Here is a 17,840-nt window from a genome sequence, read left to right as displayed (position 1 = left end):
TAGATCCGAATTAAGAACGACCTTCCCCCATTTGATAACCAGATATATTTGTTTTTTATCAAAGACACAAATCAACTAAGTTTACGGATATTTTTTATATTATAAAGAATTTTGTCAAACTGTAAATAAATGAATTATTGATCACTTGAAGGGTCTTTAATAAGAAATAAAAACATTAAATGAAAATGTTAATTTTTCTCACTAAGGTAGAATTTGGATAATATACATCTTCATTTCTTGTTAGAAAACTATAAAATTGACTAAAATTGGCATTTTTTTTGACAAAAACCTAATTATAATAATGCCAGTGTTGCCACCATTCATATTAAATTACTAACAAAATTGCTTGTTCTTACTTAAAATTGAATACCAATGTCTTATTGCGGAATGAGGATCTGTGTTGTTTGGAAGTGTTCGTAAAGATTCGTAGTTTTTGGCGGATAAAGACTTAGTGTAGTAGTAGGGAGAGTACTGGTTGGCATACGGGTAAATATCGAATTATAATGCAGCAACATGATTGATTTCTCCAAATGAACGCCAGAAGACGAGCTAACATCACAGCAGCATAACTTGTGCAAAGGCTCTAGGAGGAACACCGGCAGTTGGCAGGTGACGAATTACGAAACCGTGAACCGTGTATATGTGTTTAAGCATTGCAATGTGACAAACGAGGATGACGGCGTTAGCATGAGTGCGTAAACGCTCTCATGCTAAAGCATGTACGTGTGGTGTACGATGACGCCTTTGCTGTTATTTACCGATGATTTCGGTTAGGTTAGGTTAGGAACACGAGCCTGAAGAACGCTGGGGATAGTTAGCCATCTGTGGCATCCTCAGGAGGTCCATCCATATCATCACGGAAAAATCATAATGTGGGTAGGAGTCCACTTTGGCGCACGAACCCAACGCGTTTATACCCAAAATGGGCCAGTTTGTACTCATGAATGATAATATCCCTTCGCATACGACACGACACGAAACGGCCGCTTTTCGAGACCAAGACATTCAAGTTTTAGACTGGCTTGCATATTCGCTCGTCTTTTAATTCTATCGAACATGATATCCTATCACAACGAAGAGCTCTGAGAGATTTTTCGCAATATTTAACTACAGATCAAGAACTATACGAACACTACCAAAGAACACAATATGGCCACATACCGCAATAAGACATTGGTATTCGATATTCAGTAAGAACGAGTGGCTGAGTTGGTTAGGCATCCGCCCCCCGGAATGGCGCGAAAGATGCGGGTTTTCATCCCGCCTCGTGATCGAATTTTTTCTATTCTTTATAAATTTATATTTATAAAGCATTTGAATGCCATAAAAACCAAAAAAATATAAATACAACCAATATCGTTAGTAAATTAAAGTATGTAAATGGTGACAACTCTGGTTATTTGCAAATAAATTAAAAAAAAACACACACACACGCCACATTTAGTCAAAATTTATAGTTTTCACACATTTCCGTGCGATTTTAGGCATTATACGTACATTTCCTAGGAATTGTACACAATGACGGATAACGGCCGGTTAACATGTATTTCCGTTAACATAATATATAAAACTCAAAGGGTTCCGCACAAACATGTTTTTTTATATATCTATACTCATATTATAAAGCTGAAGAGTTTGTTTGTTTGTTTGAACGCGCTAATCTCGGGAACTGCTGGTCCGATTTGAAAAATTCTTTCGGTGTTAGATAGCCCATTTATCGAGGAAGGCTATAGACTATATATCATCACGCTAAGACTAACAGGAGCGGAGCAATGCGAGTGTTACCGCGGGGAACAGCTAGTATATCATATGTTCTAACATGAAATTTATTGTTATTGCGTTGACTTTTTAAGTATTGATTTTTTTCACAAACTCAGGGGACAGTCGAGTCGACCTGAGAAATTGACATGAATTTCAGTTTGATACCTCCACCGATTTCTGAGAAGATGGGTCTTGTCAGACAGAAAATAAGAAAGTAGATGTAAAGACAAGACAATCCTATAAGGGTTCCATTTTTTTAGATCAGTAATTTAGGCCACAAAAGAAAAAGGTGGCACCAAGATTGTTATACATTAATTATTTAGAAGGCAATGTAGATTTTTAGATCCTAATAATTAATTATGTTAAAAAGAAATCTTTTTCATTAGCACCCATATTTTTATGTATATATGTGTAGGTATTTTTATGATAATGCATCAGCCTGTAACCTTGTATAATAGATAGAAAAATAATTAACAACATTATATTGTTCTTACAGATGAATATGAAGAATTTTCAGACAATTCAGTTATTATTGATGATAGTGATGGACAGGACGCAGTTACGAGTAGCTCCATAACTTATACACCGGGTATGTATGCGAAATATATTTGATTATTACTTCTTTGTAATGTGTGACTTCTATAAAAGCACTAGCTATCCGCCCGCGTCTTCGCCTGCATTTTCAAAGAAAAACCCGCATATTTCCCGTTCCCTTGGGGTTTCCGGGATAAAACCTATCCAATTTACCCTCTATATGTGTGCATAATTTCATTTTAATCGGTTGAGTAGTATTTGCATGAAAGAGTAACAAACACTCACAAACTTTTGCATTTATAATATTAGTAGGATGTTAATATATAAGTAAAAGTATTGTTTTGTCTGAACATTAATAATTATTACAACCATTTTTACAAAAACTTTTAGTACCGTAAAAAATAAAAATTAAGGCAATATTATTTTTTTTAGCACCGAACAACAATTGTGCACAAAATATAGACGATGCAACTCCATCTATTCAAAATCAAGCAAGTACACGTAGCAACACGAAAAAAACAAGAAACGAGTCATGCCCCTCGAGGCACATTACTTCTTTAAAGGAAATTGTTTGCTGTAGTAATACTGTTCTAAATAAAAAATGTAACGCGTGTAAATTCTGTTCAAAAATAAAACTCGTATCGACACTTGTGAAATCACTGGAGTCGTCGAGTTTCAACTTATTACTATCGGATCATATTAATGTTGAAAATCTTCCCACTGATCTCACTGATACTACCAATCCTTCAATATCAGTTTCATCAACTGGAGATTTAAATAATTCAAATAATACGTGGAATTGTAAACTTGAAGTACCGTTCCCGGAGACCATGGATGATGATTGTGATGTAACTGAGACCGTGCAAAATGGCCAATTGTCCGGCACACAACAGCAAGAGACACGCAATCCCAACGCGAGTCCGTCCACTGATGAGACGTCGGAAAATCGGCGGTCTGTTTTCATTCCATCCTCAGCAGTTCCTGGACCATCTACTAGTACACCTACCCAGACACCTCCTAATTCCGAAATTTCCAGCGACGATGAAGTATTGTCTAAAATGAGGAATATTGAACGACCAAAAATGCAAAATGCTCCCGTTTTCGAACCGACCGCAGAGGAATTTAAGGTTAATTCATATCTATATTCTTATCTGACACGTTACTATGTTAAAAATTTTGAAAACCAAATAGAAAATAATACCTACTATTCAATATTTTAGGATCCTATGGTATACTTCGAGTCAATACTGCCAAAGGTGGCAGAGTTTGGGTTGTGCAAAGTGATTCCACCGAGAACGTTCGTCCCACCTTGTAACTTGGATAACGAAATTCGATTTGGGGTAACAAATCAGTATATAGGGCGTATGTTCAAACGCTGGGGTTCGGCCTCTAAAGAACTTTCCAATATTCGGGCCAATTTGCTTGCGCACAAAATCTACCCCAGACCACCATTGGTAAATTTTTATTTTTAAATAATGACCTGTGGTTTTAAGTTTTTTGATAAATCTCATAAATGTTGTTATTTTCTTCTCCTTTTTAGCTTGATGGCCTTGAGGTAAACTTACCAAAACTATTTCGAGTTGTGCAAGGCTTGGGTGGATTGAAGAACGTATTCACTAAGAAGAAATGGAATAAGGTTGCTGAGGAGATGAGATACAAAAATCTGATAAATCCGAAAAAGCGTCTTGACCAAATATATGTAAAATTCCTGTTGCCATACGACACGTTGACCAATCGTGAGTAAACAACTCTCAATTTACCCAGTCATTAACGCTTCTGTTGTTTGTATACAAGAAATGACCTAATCGCTCGGAAGATTTACAAATTTTTACTGTTATTATCCTAATCTAATTGAGGAGACTAATTTGACTTTCTGACAAACCAAAAATGTTTTTAAGTTACTCTACTTAAGTTATAAATGGTGTTAAACTAACACGGCCTTACTTTATATACCTCGTGTGTTCATAAGTTTTGAGACGAACTTTGTAGTTAAAAAATAAGATAAAATGTCACTGGCTGATATTTATTTCTTTTTCCAATTTTGAATTTGGAATGTTTTCTTTTAATTCCTTTGATTTTCAAATTAATTTCTTTCAATTTTCTCGTGATGGAGGGAACTAAAGAATTACGTGCGACCGTGATTTCGCTGTTTAAGGCGGGGAAAAAACCAATGGAGATTTTCCGTGAGGTGAAAATTTTTGGTGTGAGCCGTAACTTCGTGTATTACACTATCAAACGATACAAGGAGACTAATTCTTTGCAAGATCGCCAAAGAAGTGGCCGGCCACGCTCTGTGAGGACGCCTGAGAATATCAAAATCAACAGAGAGCGACTTCGCCGAAAACCATGTCGCACTCAGAAAAAACTCGCACTGCAGACTGATATTTCGCGCGTATCAATCAACAGAATACTGAAATATGATCTTAAGGTAAAGGTATACAGCCGTAGGAAAATTCACTTTTTAAACGACCGCCTTCGTAAATTGCGACGCGAACGTTGTCCAATACTGCTTAGGAGACACGATGCGAGGAAAATACTCTTTACTGATGAGAAAATCTTTACTGTGGAAGAAAAGTTCAACCGACAAAATAATAAAGTGTATGCCAAAAGTAGCAAGGACGTCCCACCTTCAGCACGGAATGTCTTGCATACTCATCATCCGGCTAGTGTCATGGTATGGTGGGGAGTTTCGTATGAAGGTGTCACTCAGCTGTATTTCTGTCAACAAGGTGTCAAGGTGAAAGCCAAGAATTATCAAAGTGATATTTTAGAGCCTGTTGTGAAACCCCTGTCTCATACTTTATTTCACAACGAGGATTGGGTTTTCCAGCAAGACTCAGCGCCATCTCATAAGCCAAAAACCACCCAAGCTTGGTTGAAGGAGAATGTGCTGGCATTCATTGCGGTTAACGAATGGCCCTCCTCCAGCCCCGACCTCAATCCGCTGGATTATTCTTTATGGACTGAATTAGAGCTCAGGGCCTGCCGAAAGTCCCACCGAAACTTGGAGTCACTGAAGCAAGCTCTTGTCCGAGAGGCAAAGCAAATTCCATTGGAAAAGATTCGTGCCGCTATAGATGACTGGCCAAATCGTCTGAGGGCTTGTATAAAAAATAAGGGTGGACATTTTGAGTAATAATGAAAGTTTATTGTTTGTTATTACTCACTTAATATGTTGTATAAATTTTAGAATTATAAGTTAAATATTACAAAAGATATGCAACTTTTATTTCGTCTCAAAACTTATGAACACACGAGGTAGATATACAAATAACCATATGCAATCAATTATGTTCCAGAGGAGCGTAATAAGCTGACTAATCACGTTAATCGTTTATGGAAAAAGCGTTCCGATAATATGTTAGACCGAGCTACGAACCCATTGCATAGACAGAAACGCATGTTGGCGGAGTCTGATTCGTCCTCCGACGAAGAGTATGGGCCAGATGATGTGAAAATATTGGAGTCATTGAGTGAAACCGAAGACTGTATTATCGCGGGAAAGAAAATGAATTTGAAGTTTTTTAAAAAGGTATATGTATTGTCATATCTTTTCAAGTACCGGGCGCTTGTATTTTTAAATGAACCTCGACGAACAATAATACATATTATTGTATCATTATAACAATTTATATATATTTCATGCTAGTGTATATTATACGTCTAGTGGATAGCGAGTCACATTATGTGTTTTATTTTATCACTCAAATAAACATCGTGAACGTAAGAAAAATAATTTTCATGCTAAACTTGCAGATCGCCAATAGCGCTGTGGACATAAACGTGCCCTCGGGCGTTTGCAACGAGGAGAATGTCGAGAAGATATATTGGAAGCATGTCGAGACTGGCGAGGACCATGTGTGCGTGTACGCCGCCTCCATAGACACGGACGAGGCTGACTTGGGTTTCCCGAACGATTGTGAACAACCGTACTCGCAACACCCGTGGAATCTGAAGGTAATAAACTCCAACTCACACATTAATTTAAAAACTAGAGATCAGTGTAAGCACTTAAAGTGAAATTTTGATATGATTTATCGTTTACGCTGTCGAGAATCGTTTGCATCCATATCACGTTCAAACTTAAATTAAACTGATTTCTTTATGTTTTTGCTCTTTTATTTAGTCACCTAGGAACATATAGAGAATACCATTCCATATTCACAATTTCTCTATTCGCGGTACATTTACGGAACATATTCACTCACATGCACAAGCACACACATTCACAAACACACACACACACACACTCACACTGACAAACTCACGCACTATACTTGTAAACACACAACTGTATGTTTTTGTTCTACTTTCTCTGTTTTTTTAGTGTAATCTTTGTTTTGTACTGAACATGCTCTCTGGGAAGGAACTGTCTTCCTTAACACAGGATTTTCCTAGCTAGGAAGACAGCCACACTGTAATTGTACTGTATTAATTTTTGTACTCAATAAAAATGTTTTTATATTTTTTATTTATTTATTTTATTTATTTTATTTTATTTTATTTTATTTATTTATAAGAGAGAAAATATTTTTGTATAGTGCCAGGAGGTGTTCATGGATCACATTAGTGGTCGATACTAAATTAAGTCAAACGCGTGGCATAGAATATATTATTATACTATAGTTAGTGTCCGACCGAAAGTTCGGTTTCGGTTTCGGCTGAGTTTCGGCCAAAAATCAAGTTTCGGCCACAGTTTCGGTTTCGGCCACAGTTTCGGTTTCGGCCAGAATCGGCCGAAACTTTTGCCGAAACCGAAACTTATTTCGCAAGTTCACACATGTTCACGCTCGCCTAACTTCGTTTTCCTCGGCAACGCTTTGATGGACGCTGTCGCCATTTTTTATAACTGTTTTCTATTTATGTTCAAACTTCAGTTTAATATAATAGTGAGTTACTTAATTGATAATTCAAAATGTAAGTATAATTGTCCTACTAATTGTGATCTAGGTATCTTTGTTAATTCTAAATATGCAATTTTTGATTATCTATGTTGCGATTGGAACTGGGTGTAATAGTAATTATTATTTTTATACAGGGTGGCCCGTTTATAGTGGTCCAAAAATTTTTTTAGCTTGAGAGCATCATGAGTAATCATAAAACAAACTTTAGTTAAGCGAAAACTTATGGTTTAGAAATTATGATTTTTTTTTTAATAATCCGGAGTTTCAATGTTTTTGACACAAAACTTCTCTGTTATGAAAACTACTCGACCGAATTGAATGAAATTTGGTATAGGTATAGCGCAATAACCCACCTATCGCGCTATAGGCTCATCTTGTGTAAATAATTACACTGAATTTTTTTATTTTAACTTTTTCTGTAGTTTTTTTGAATTTCTCGGCAAAATGTCGATTTTTCGAAAAAATCCTGTGAAAAAAAAAAGTACCACCAAGGTTTTGCTGGTACTGCTAAAAACTTCCTTAACATAAGGTTATTCTTAACACAAAAAATCATAGTTGTCCTTCGATTGTAACATCTTCAAAAACAATATCATGTGCATTAACACATGAAAATCGAAAAATTACGAAATTTACCATAATTCAATTTTAATCATTTGGAACGATCAATTTTTGATTAAAGAACCATTTATTGCCATAAAAGTCGTAATACAAATCAGTATTCACATGACTATAAAAGTTAAAATGAATGAAATAAAATTTTAACCTGCCAGCCAAGATAACTTTACTTTATTCTAATGTCAATTTATTGAGTTTTTTTTGTTATTTAGTTTTTAGGTTTAAATCTTAATAAAAGGTTTGGAGAATCAATGAAACAATATAAATATTAATTAACATATTGTTTATTTTTTACAAAAGGTTTTCGAAATGCCGTCCGCCTTTCGCTAAACATAATCTGCATCTGCGTAAGAAATTTCTTCGCAGCCTATTAAATGGCTGCCGGCTTTCTTTAATGGCTGTTATAGCCATTTGAATTTATGCCTATAAATAACCATAAATTCATTATACATAGGTACATATGTATGCCAATTTATGGTATTAAACCATTTATTACCGTAGGTTCATACCTATCCGGAGAGGAGGATCGGTCGCGGTGGCACCGGGCCAGCCCGTTCACCCGACTTGAACCCCGTTGATTTTGACATTAAGGATATTGTGTACGCACGGGAGAGCACATCGGAGCAAGAATTGGAGGAAAATTCAAGTGGCTATAACAGCCATTAAAGAAAGCCGGCAGCCATTTAATTTTTGGGGCCTACTTAACACCCCTTCCGAAAATCTGACGCGCTCGAGTACATTTTTTTTTGTGCATTTTTGACTAATTTATATGCCTAGCCCCACCACGCAAACCGGCAGATTAGTATACCGTTGTTATCAGAGGCACTTGGGGCATACGTAGTATGAATATCTGACGCGCTCGAGAATGCCCAAGTAACTGTTTTTTTTTTACATTTTTGAAAATCCGTACACGCCAAACCCACCGCTAAAATGGTTTTTAGCATAGAAGCTTTTCTTTTCGAAATTATTTTATCTTTCGATTTTGATAAGTCTCGACGACGCCGTTGAATTACGCCATTTAGCTACCTCGCCTCCCTATCTAAAATGATTAAAATTGAATTATGGTAAATTTCGTAATTTTTCGATTTTCATGTGTTAATGCACATGATATTGTTTTTGAAGATGTTACAATCGAAGGACAACTATGATTTTTTGTGTAAAGAATAACCTTATGTTAAGGAAGTTTTTAGCAGTACCAGCAAATCCTTGGTGGTACATTTTTTTTCACAGGATATTTTCGAAAAATCGACATTTTGCCGAGGAATTCAAAAAACTACAGAAAAAGTTAAAATAAAAAAATGCAGTGTAATTATTTACACAAGATGAGCCTATAGCGCGATAGGTAGGTTATTGCGCTATACCTATACCAAATTTCATTCAATTCGGTCGAGTAGTTTTCATAACAGAGTAGTTTTGTGTCAAAAACATTGAAACTCCGGATTATTAAAAAAAAATTCATAATTTCTAAACCATAAGTTTTCGCTTAACTAAAGTTTGTTTTAAATGATTACTCATGATGCTCTCAAGCTGAAAAAAATTTTTGGACCACTGTAAACGGGCCATCCTGTATACAGGGTTACAGGAAAAGTCGATGTAGATCCGTTAAGGGCATGTAGTACACATCATTTCTGAATGATTTCACTATGTAACCTCCCATCCTAAACTTAACCGTTTTCGAGATATTCGAGTTTTAATTTTTTTTATGAAAATGCCCAATTTTTCGGCTATTCAATTGAATATTTTGAATTTTTTTGACTCTTATGATTATTTTTTTGGTTTTTTACATGAAGAATGAGATACTTAATTACCTCAATGACTAAAATTGCACGTAAGTTAACTAAATAGGTCATTGTAGACGATCGAAACTTAAGAAAATAAGTACAAATTATAAAAATATATTTTTCTTTTCTGGATATCTCAAAAAATTATTATGGCACTTGCTCTGCAGATGTGCTTAAAAACATCTACATTTTATCAGCTATCCAACGAGGTATAACAACCTATGGTTGTATTTAAACTCATAGAAAAAAATACAGTTGAAAAGGTTCAGGTAGTAGGTCTAACGGGTCCCTCGGCTATTGTCCTTCAAGTTAATCCGGTGCGTGTGAGCGAGAAAACTTACGATTTATGCAGATGAGAGTGAGAAAAATAATGTGCAAAAACAAGTTTGGGGATACAACATGCCCATTGTTTTGTATTTGGTCGTTTGTTTGCTTGCCATCCATTTCAGTCTGCTCATGCGATTCGTCCATGGTAGATGCGAATTATTGTGCTTTCGGATTCCCACACGACTTATGTGTGTGACTTAGGTGACCTACTAATGATCTCCCATTACAATTACTGCGGGACATGTGGTTTCAACATGATGGCTGCTCTGCTCATTTCAGAAGAAGCGTTAGGGAATGGTTGGACACGTAACTATCCTAACAAATGGATTGGACGAGCTTGGCCTTTACCCTGGCCACCCAGATGTCCCGACCTGACCCCCATTGATTTTTATGTATGGGGGAACATGAAGAGCCTCGTTTACAGTGAGCCCAACCCCATATCGTTAGTCTAAGTTCTCAAAGAAAGGATGCTGCTTGTGTGCTGTTGAAATGCTGCTAACGACATAAGAAGAACATTAACCACATGGTGTAGTGAAAAGTGGACTACGTGAAGGAATGAGAAAATGTGTGCGAAATAAAGGTGGACACGTAGAACATGAGCTATAAAATTTTATTCAAAAACATTAGGTGATTAAATTTTATTTTGAACTGATTTATTGTTTCATTTAGCTTACTACAATCACCGACGATCTGTACGCCAACTATGAGTTGAGCGTGAGTGACTTTGTATGCCAACTAGCGTTAACAACGCACCGATTACGTTATTTTCCAAACAATAGCCAGTAACTAGTCACTTACGCTCAAGTAATAGTTGGCGTACGGTCATTATTTGTACGATCGACGATGTGAACAAAAAAAAAATGCTATAAAACTGAATGATCTCCTAGGTCAGGATAGCGGGATATCGATGGATGCATGAAGGTTGTACCTAGCCGAGGGAGGCCTATGTTCAATAGTGGAAGCCAGTAGGCTGAAATGATGATGCTGAACTTAAGTCAAATTAATAAGATTAAATAAGGGCTATTTATTCTGACTGCCATGTAGCCTTAGAAACTAAGTTTCACCTTTGAGGTTAAGAAATACCCTAGAGTGTTATACCTCGTTGGATAGCTGATAAAATGTAGATGTTTTTAAGCATATCTGCAGAGCAAGTGCCATAATAATTTTTTGAGATATCCAGAAAAGAAAAATATATTTTTATAATTTGTACTTATTTTCTTAAGTTTCGATCGTCTACTATGACCTATTTAGTTAACTTACGTGCAATTTTAGTCATTGAGGTAATTAAGCATCTCATTCTTCATGTAAAAAACCAAAAAAATAATCATAAGAGTCAAAAAAATTCAAAATATTCAATTGAATAGCCGAAAAATTGGGCATTTTCATAAAAAAAATTAAAACTCGAATATCTCGAAAACGGTTAAGTTTAGGATGGGAGGTTACATAGTGAAATCATTCAGAAATGATGTGTACTACATGCCCTTAACGGATCTACATCGACTTTACCTGTAACCCTGAATAAGAGGTACCTAAAAGAGACTGATTATTCTTCTAAGTACAAATACCAATCCAAAGTATTAAGGGCGCTTAGTAGGTGAAAACTGAAAAAATGGACTGTTTTCTATGAGCTATAACTGAAAATATTGAAGTTTTTTCGCACTCAAATTTCTAATATGTATTACAGAACGTATGTGTGATGGGATGATTGTTTCTAAAAGACGATGGGAAAAATTTTGCTCGATTAAAAAAATCCTGAAGTTACCTCTAAAATATTATATAAATGCTCATTACAACCGTATTATTACGATAATAATTCGTATAAAATCACAAATACATAGGACCTTCTCGATTTCATGACTGTTTTAGATTTAGAAAATACTAAATATTTTCATTCACTTTTTGATAAAAATGTGAATGGCGCTTACGATTTTTAGTTTCGAGCACGTTGATTCCATACTAAACGCGGACCCCCTCACCCCTTACCTCAGGCCCGAATAGCTGAATTTTCGCTGACCGCCTAACACCCCTTAAAGAGAAAGATCTCAAAATACCAATACTTAGTATTTAAAGTAACAGTAACAATTACTGATTTGATTTAGATCCAAAGGACTGATTTTACTGAGAACTTAATTTGAAAAAATAATGAAATTGTTATTATTAATATTTTAAAAATATATATTTTTTAATTTTATATTAAATAAATGATAACAACAAATTTAATATACTGTGTTTTTCATTTCATGCCCTAATTAAGGCAAAATAATAGGTAAAATGCACCAAAGTTCAGTATTTTTAGAAATTTCATACTTGACCACGTGAGTTTCGGTTTCGGTTTCGGCCGAAACTGCAGCCACGGCCGAACATTCGGTTTCGGCCTGGAAACCAGTTTCGGTCGGACACTAACTATAGTGGCGTCTTTAGGTATTACTCATCAGCCTAAGGTATTGTCGGCGTTCGCCTTAGATACGGTGTCTATTAGATTGCGTTGGTTTCACCCAAGTTTTACCATTCGAAAAGCCTCTTTTACTGAGAAGAACCGGCAAAAAGCATAGTTGCTCATTTAAAATCATGTCAAATATTATTGTATAGATAAATGAGGTAGGTAACACAATGCAAATACAATCATAGTATTCTGAGTATGGTGTAATGCCTTAACATATTGGTAACTATGAAATAGATGCAAAAAAATTTAACATTCAATCAAAAAGACATTCAACTTACGTTCTAATATGCAGAGACTGAGTGAAAATCCTCGCAACGTTCTAAGTTACCTAGGCCCAGTTGTGGGTATGACGGTGCCAACCCTGCACCTATCTATGGTGTTCTCTACTAGTTGCTGGCATCGCGACCCACACGGCCTACCCTGGATTGAGTACATGCATGAGGGTGCGGAGAAAATATGGTGAGTTGTCATGTGATAATCATTAAAATATAATGGTGAAGATAAGCGAAATAGAAATCGAGTAGAATATTAAAAAAGGAATATAATATATTATAAAGTATTATAAAGCCTATAAAGGTCAAGGAGTATTAATAATAATTCATACATCTATTAATTTTTATGTATATACTAGCTTTCCGTGCGCAGCTTTATCCGCATAGTAGAAAGAAAACCAGCATAGTTCGCGCTATGGTTCGCTCCGGATAGTTTTATCACGGAAAGGTCACGAGAGAAGTCTCGAATCTCAAACTATTTTCGTTACCAAATTTCATACAAATTGGTTTATTGGTTAAAGTATGAAGAAGAGACAGATAGTCATAATATTAGTATGGATTTGGCGAGCCGATATTATGTATTAATGCTTAAACAATTTTTTGGATTGTTATACAACAATAACGAAGTTAATTATAATTGAATCGATACGTCTGCTTTTCCAGGTATGGCATACCAGACGACCAAAGCAATAACTTCCGCAGCGCAGTGGAGATTCTTGGCCCTGCGTTCTGCCAAAACAAATCCATTTGGCTCCCCTCTGACATTACAATGATACCCCCGGAAATGTTACAGAAGTATAACGTATCAATGTGCCGTGCGGTACAAAAACCCCGCGAGTTCATCATAGTGTGCCCCAAGGCTTACTCTTGTTCGATTGCCACAAATTTTGCAGTATCAGAAAGTGTGTACTTCGCTACAGACAGCTGGATTAAAAACTACGTTAATATATTTAAGGTAACTTTCTTGTGATACGTGCGAATTTTACGTGTTTATTTAACTTGCATTGCATTGCCGCTTTTTCGTGTTTTCTGTGTAAAAACCTGTGCATTAACGAAAGTATTAAAAAAAATTGCCGAATTTGTCAAACCGTAGTTTTGCGCTTAATATCACATTAGGTGATTCATTTTTATAATATAGAATAGCTGTGAGCGAATTTTCATTAAACTTTATTATTTTTACAGGAGTTAACGAATAGTTGTGAACCAGCCATGTTCTCTATTGAAAAGTTATTATTATCTTTTACACACGATCAACGTACTCCTATGGATATTTTAAGGCAAATCTACCCGACATTGAATGAAATAATAAAAAAGGAGCTTAAGAACCGTCGTTCGATTAAAAAACTTGGATATAAGGTGAGCTATAAATTAATTGTTACATATTCAAAATATTTCTTTATGCTTTTGTAACATGTACTGATTCATAATATTTAATATTTTAATCCAAATTTCAGGGTAAAGATATTCCAAAGAAACGAGTTGACACCGGTGCCTGGAATGTTCGCGATCAAGATGAGTGCGAACTTTGCAGGGTTACCTTATACCTGTCTAAGGTAAGCATAAAGTATAACATTTTAAATTGGTCGCCGAACTTCAGATGCGCCGTAGTTTCGGATTCGGTGTGTATATCTTCGTAAGAAGACTGCCTACACTATTTATGCTTGTGTGCGTTGTACAAACCAATATGAGCTTTATGTCAATCACATGAAGTTTATAATTGTCGCCCCACTAGTTTATACAAGCACGCACACATATAAAAACTTAGACTCGGGCAGTTTGTGCCTTTGCCGTGTCGTGACGTACCGAGTTCTCTGGCGGCGCTAGTGCAGTGCATGCTCAGTAGCCGAGTTATAGAATATACATAATAATGCCACCAAAATAAATAAATGTAAAAAAAAAATAAATAATAATAATTTAAATTTAAATAATAAAATAATATGTGGATTTGAAATATATTTGAAATATTTAGTTTCATACTACGTGCGTGAGAGGCTACAACCGCTCATACCTCCAACCGAGACTCATAACTCCATTTTACTAATTACCGCTTGAGAGGAACTTGGTCATGAAAATTTGTTGCCGGACTATATTGATCTAAGTTTGGTAGGGTCCGGTAGGCAGCGTTTTTATGTATTTATGCAATGCACACCACTGGCTACAAGTTACCTTAAATACCTTTCCGACCGCAGCTTCGCCCTCGTGGTCATAGGAAATTCCCACAACACAGTAAAGCAACAAAGTACCCATTTAAAATATTAAATAAAGAAGTTAAAAATGGGTATCATTTAAGCTATCACCAATCTAATTAGTTTTGTGTTTCTTAAATAATAGGGTTTGTCCTCAAAATAGTAGATCTGTCACCAAAATGTAGTCACCAAACAATGCAAAATCAGTTCCACATTAAATCACTTAAAATCCTGAGATATAAGGTCTAGTACCAAATAAATGTTTTTGTATGTATTATAATAGGTGTGTCCTAATAAGTATTTGAGCAAACTAATTTAAAGAGATCACCAATAAATCATATTATGTTACTAAAAGTTAAAATAATCAATATTTATTCTTAAAAATAATAACCACTGAATAATCAGCTCTGGTTTAATAGCTGGCTAATGGTTAGCATAATTGTATATAAAACACTTAATTAAAGTTAAAATAATCAATATTTATTGTTAAAAAACAATAATCACTGAATAATCAGCGCTGGTTTGGATTTCGAAGGGCGCCCCTTTTTTCTTTTCTGGCTGATAAGCACATTTATTGCTTCTGGTGGGGGGTTGGTCAGCTTTAAGCTGTATGGCTAATCCGATAATATGTCAATTTTTAAAGAGCGCCAATTTGTCTCCGCCCCTTTGATCATTTTTTCATTTAAATTATAAATTGATGTATTAAATTGGTAACGTATACTATTAATTTAATATCTGAACGAAATAAAATGTTACTACTGTATTGGTGACAAAATATCAAATAAAAAGGAGTCGCAGTCAGGGATCGATAATCGATTTATTTGGTGACAGATCTACCATTCTGAGCACAGAGCTATTATTTAAGTAATAAAACTGTTATTATAAGAACGAGGTTTATATTCATGTAATGCAATATTATTTTATTGGTTATCGACACAGAACAGTAAGAACATAATAGAAGTGCTATAATGTCATCATTAGTATGAAAACCAGTGTCGCCAAACCCACACATTTAAACCGATAGTTATACAGTACACTACAAGTAAACTATGCCTTTGATTGGACAGCTTAATTTGAGTAAAAACTGACTTAGGTTATAAATTCAGCATTTCAATATGTACCCTAACGAACCAAGTTACGGTTTATTTTAGTATTATATCCCTAGGTATATTAGCTGTTTTGTTTCTCTTTGCTCAGAAATTCCAAATTCGAAAACATTCAGCTATTCCACAACAGATGGCGTTGATTTTCGATACATATAACTTTGAACCTCTACACATAAAGATAAGGTTGAAATTTGTGTCACTCTAAATTAATGACATTAACTTGCCATTAACCTGATGCTATGCTCTAAGGGATGTCAGCCTTGCTATCGATAATTCACAAATAAATATATTTTTGTGCATTTTTTTTTCTTTCTATTATATGAGTATAGGATAATGTGTCACATTTTGGAGTATGTTTATTACTACTAAGTACGTCTTTTCATATTATTATATTTAAATAAAAAACGGAATAGAATAGTATAAATCTATATTTACAAAACAAACAGAAAATATGCATTATTTTAAATCTTGGAACTGCCGTAGGTTTGATGTATCGGTGGCCTTTGTTAGACTGCTTATTGCTGTTCGGCATCCAGTTAACTCGTCACGTTGCATTTATAATCCATTTCTCTTTTAAATTAGGCTCTTTCGAAAATCTATAAATAAATAGGACAAATGAAAGCTAAGGAAAAATAGAATAAAATTTAATATTTGAAATGTTTGTCTTTTCTAAAGTATCGATACTGTCGATATGCGCCACATGCATCACTAATCCGACATTCGTTTGTTTATTTCAATAATATTCCAGAAAGTCTTGTTTGCTGTTCAATCTATATTAGTACTTATTTCTTATGGATTAAGGTTCATTTTGACTTAATATTTTTATAAATTTTTGACAAATTACGACAAGCGAAGTTGTAACATAAAATATATTTAAAATAAATTAAAATAAGACTTACCGATGGTATGAAGTGCCTCGATTGCTGATATTATTTCGTCTGCTATCATTTTTCCACTCTAATACCGAACAACACGCTCTAAATAATGAATAAATATGGAAATAAGGTTTGACAGTTGACAACCGACTCGAATATTTTTCTGCGCACAACTGAGAGCGAGTTAGGTGATCTTACCTTACTAGTGACACGTGGGCCACGCCCACATCGCACTTCTATTATGTTCTTACTGTTCTGTGGTTATCGATCTCTTATTTTACACGCATATTAACATTAATTTGTTAATTCACACCTGGGAACAATTTTTGTTTATCTGAGAACGAAAATATTTCGTGGTGATAGATCTATTTATTAGGTGATACAACTTGATGACAAATATAAATTTTGGTGATAGAAAATATAGTTCCCGTTAAAAATTGTATGTTTTCAACTAAACTCTTTATTATGATTTGCAGGTCAAGGGCATGTTCCACAAAAAAACAGCGCTATGTTTGGAACACGGATTGACAATATTAAAAAAGAAAATAAAACCAAAATTCCCGTTAGAGGTAGAACACATCGTGTCATCGGATGTGTTGACACAAATTTTAGAAGAACTTCAATTGCGGCTAACTGAGGGAACAATGTAAACAATATTTATAAGGGCTTTATAATTTTATCGCTATACCGGGTGTAATCGTTAAGTATGCACAGGCGATTATTCCGTAACTATAACAGATATCAAAAAACTTTAAACTGATATTGAAAGTACTATAAGTATTTAAGTTATTATTGTCATTTTACTCATGTCCTTTTCACCTAGGATGATTCCTGTGACACTTCATTGTGTTCCGAATTTTATATATATATATTTTTTTATTATTATTTTATGTTTAAAGCAAAAATAATTTTAAGGCGGCCTTATTACCAAAAATATAAAAATGAAACATCTTAAGCTACTAAAACAAATACAGTATTGTTTAGTTTATTTATTGTTTAGTTTAGTTATATTTATTAATAAAATAACACAAAAAAT

The 17,840-nt window shown here is 34.8% G+C and overlaps 1 protein-coding gene across 4 annotated transcripts in view; it reads left to right on the top strand.

Annotated features, from left to right (window-relative positions):
* LOC123705008 (protein Jumonji) overlaps nt 1-17,561 on the top strand; it is a 43,846-nt gene extending 26,285 nt beyond the window's left edge. For all 4 annotated transcript variants that reach the window (XM_045653551.1, XM_045653549.1, XM_045653550.1 and 1 more), the window contains 11 exons: nt 2,258-2,350; nt 2,728-3,422; nt 3,516-3,749; nt 3,836-4,031; nt 5,595-5,827; nt 6,052-6,252; nt 12,658-12,824; nt 13,301-13,592; nt 13,820-13,993; nt 14,092-14,190; nt 17,281-17,561. In XM_045653551.1, coding sequence (XP_045509507.1) covers nt 2,258-2,350; nt 2,728-3,422; nt 3,516-3,749; nt 3,836-4,031; nt 5,595-5,827; nt 6,052-6,252; nt 12,658-12,824; nt 13,301-13,592; nt 13,820-13,993; nt 14,092-14,190; nt 17,281-17,454 — 2,558 coding nt within the window. In that variant the 3' untranslated portion in view covers nt 17,455-17,561. The remainder of the gene's footprint in view (nt 1-2,257; nt 2,351-2,727; nt 3,423-3,515; nt 3,750-3,835; nt 4,032-5,594; nt 5,828-6,051; nt 6,253-12,657; nt 12,825-13,300; nt 13,593-13,819; nt 13,994-14,091; nt 14,191-17,280) is intronic.
* Nucleotides 17,562-17,840: the final 279 nt, after the last annotated feature.

Source organism: Colias croceus, chromosome Z (genome assembly GCF_905220415.1).
Source record: "Colias croceus chromosome Z, ilColCroc2.1".
Lineage (NCBI taxonomy): Eukaryota > Metazoa > Arthropoda > Insecta > Lepidoptera > Pieridae > Colias > Colias croceus.
This window is presented reverse-complemented; position numbering and strand designations above follow the sequence as displayed.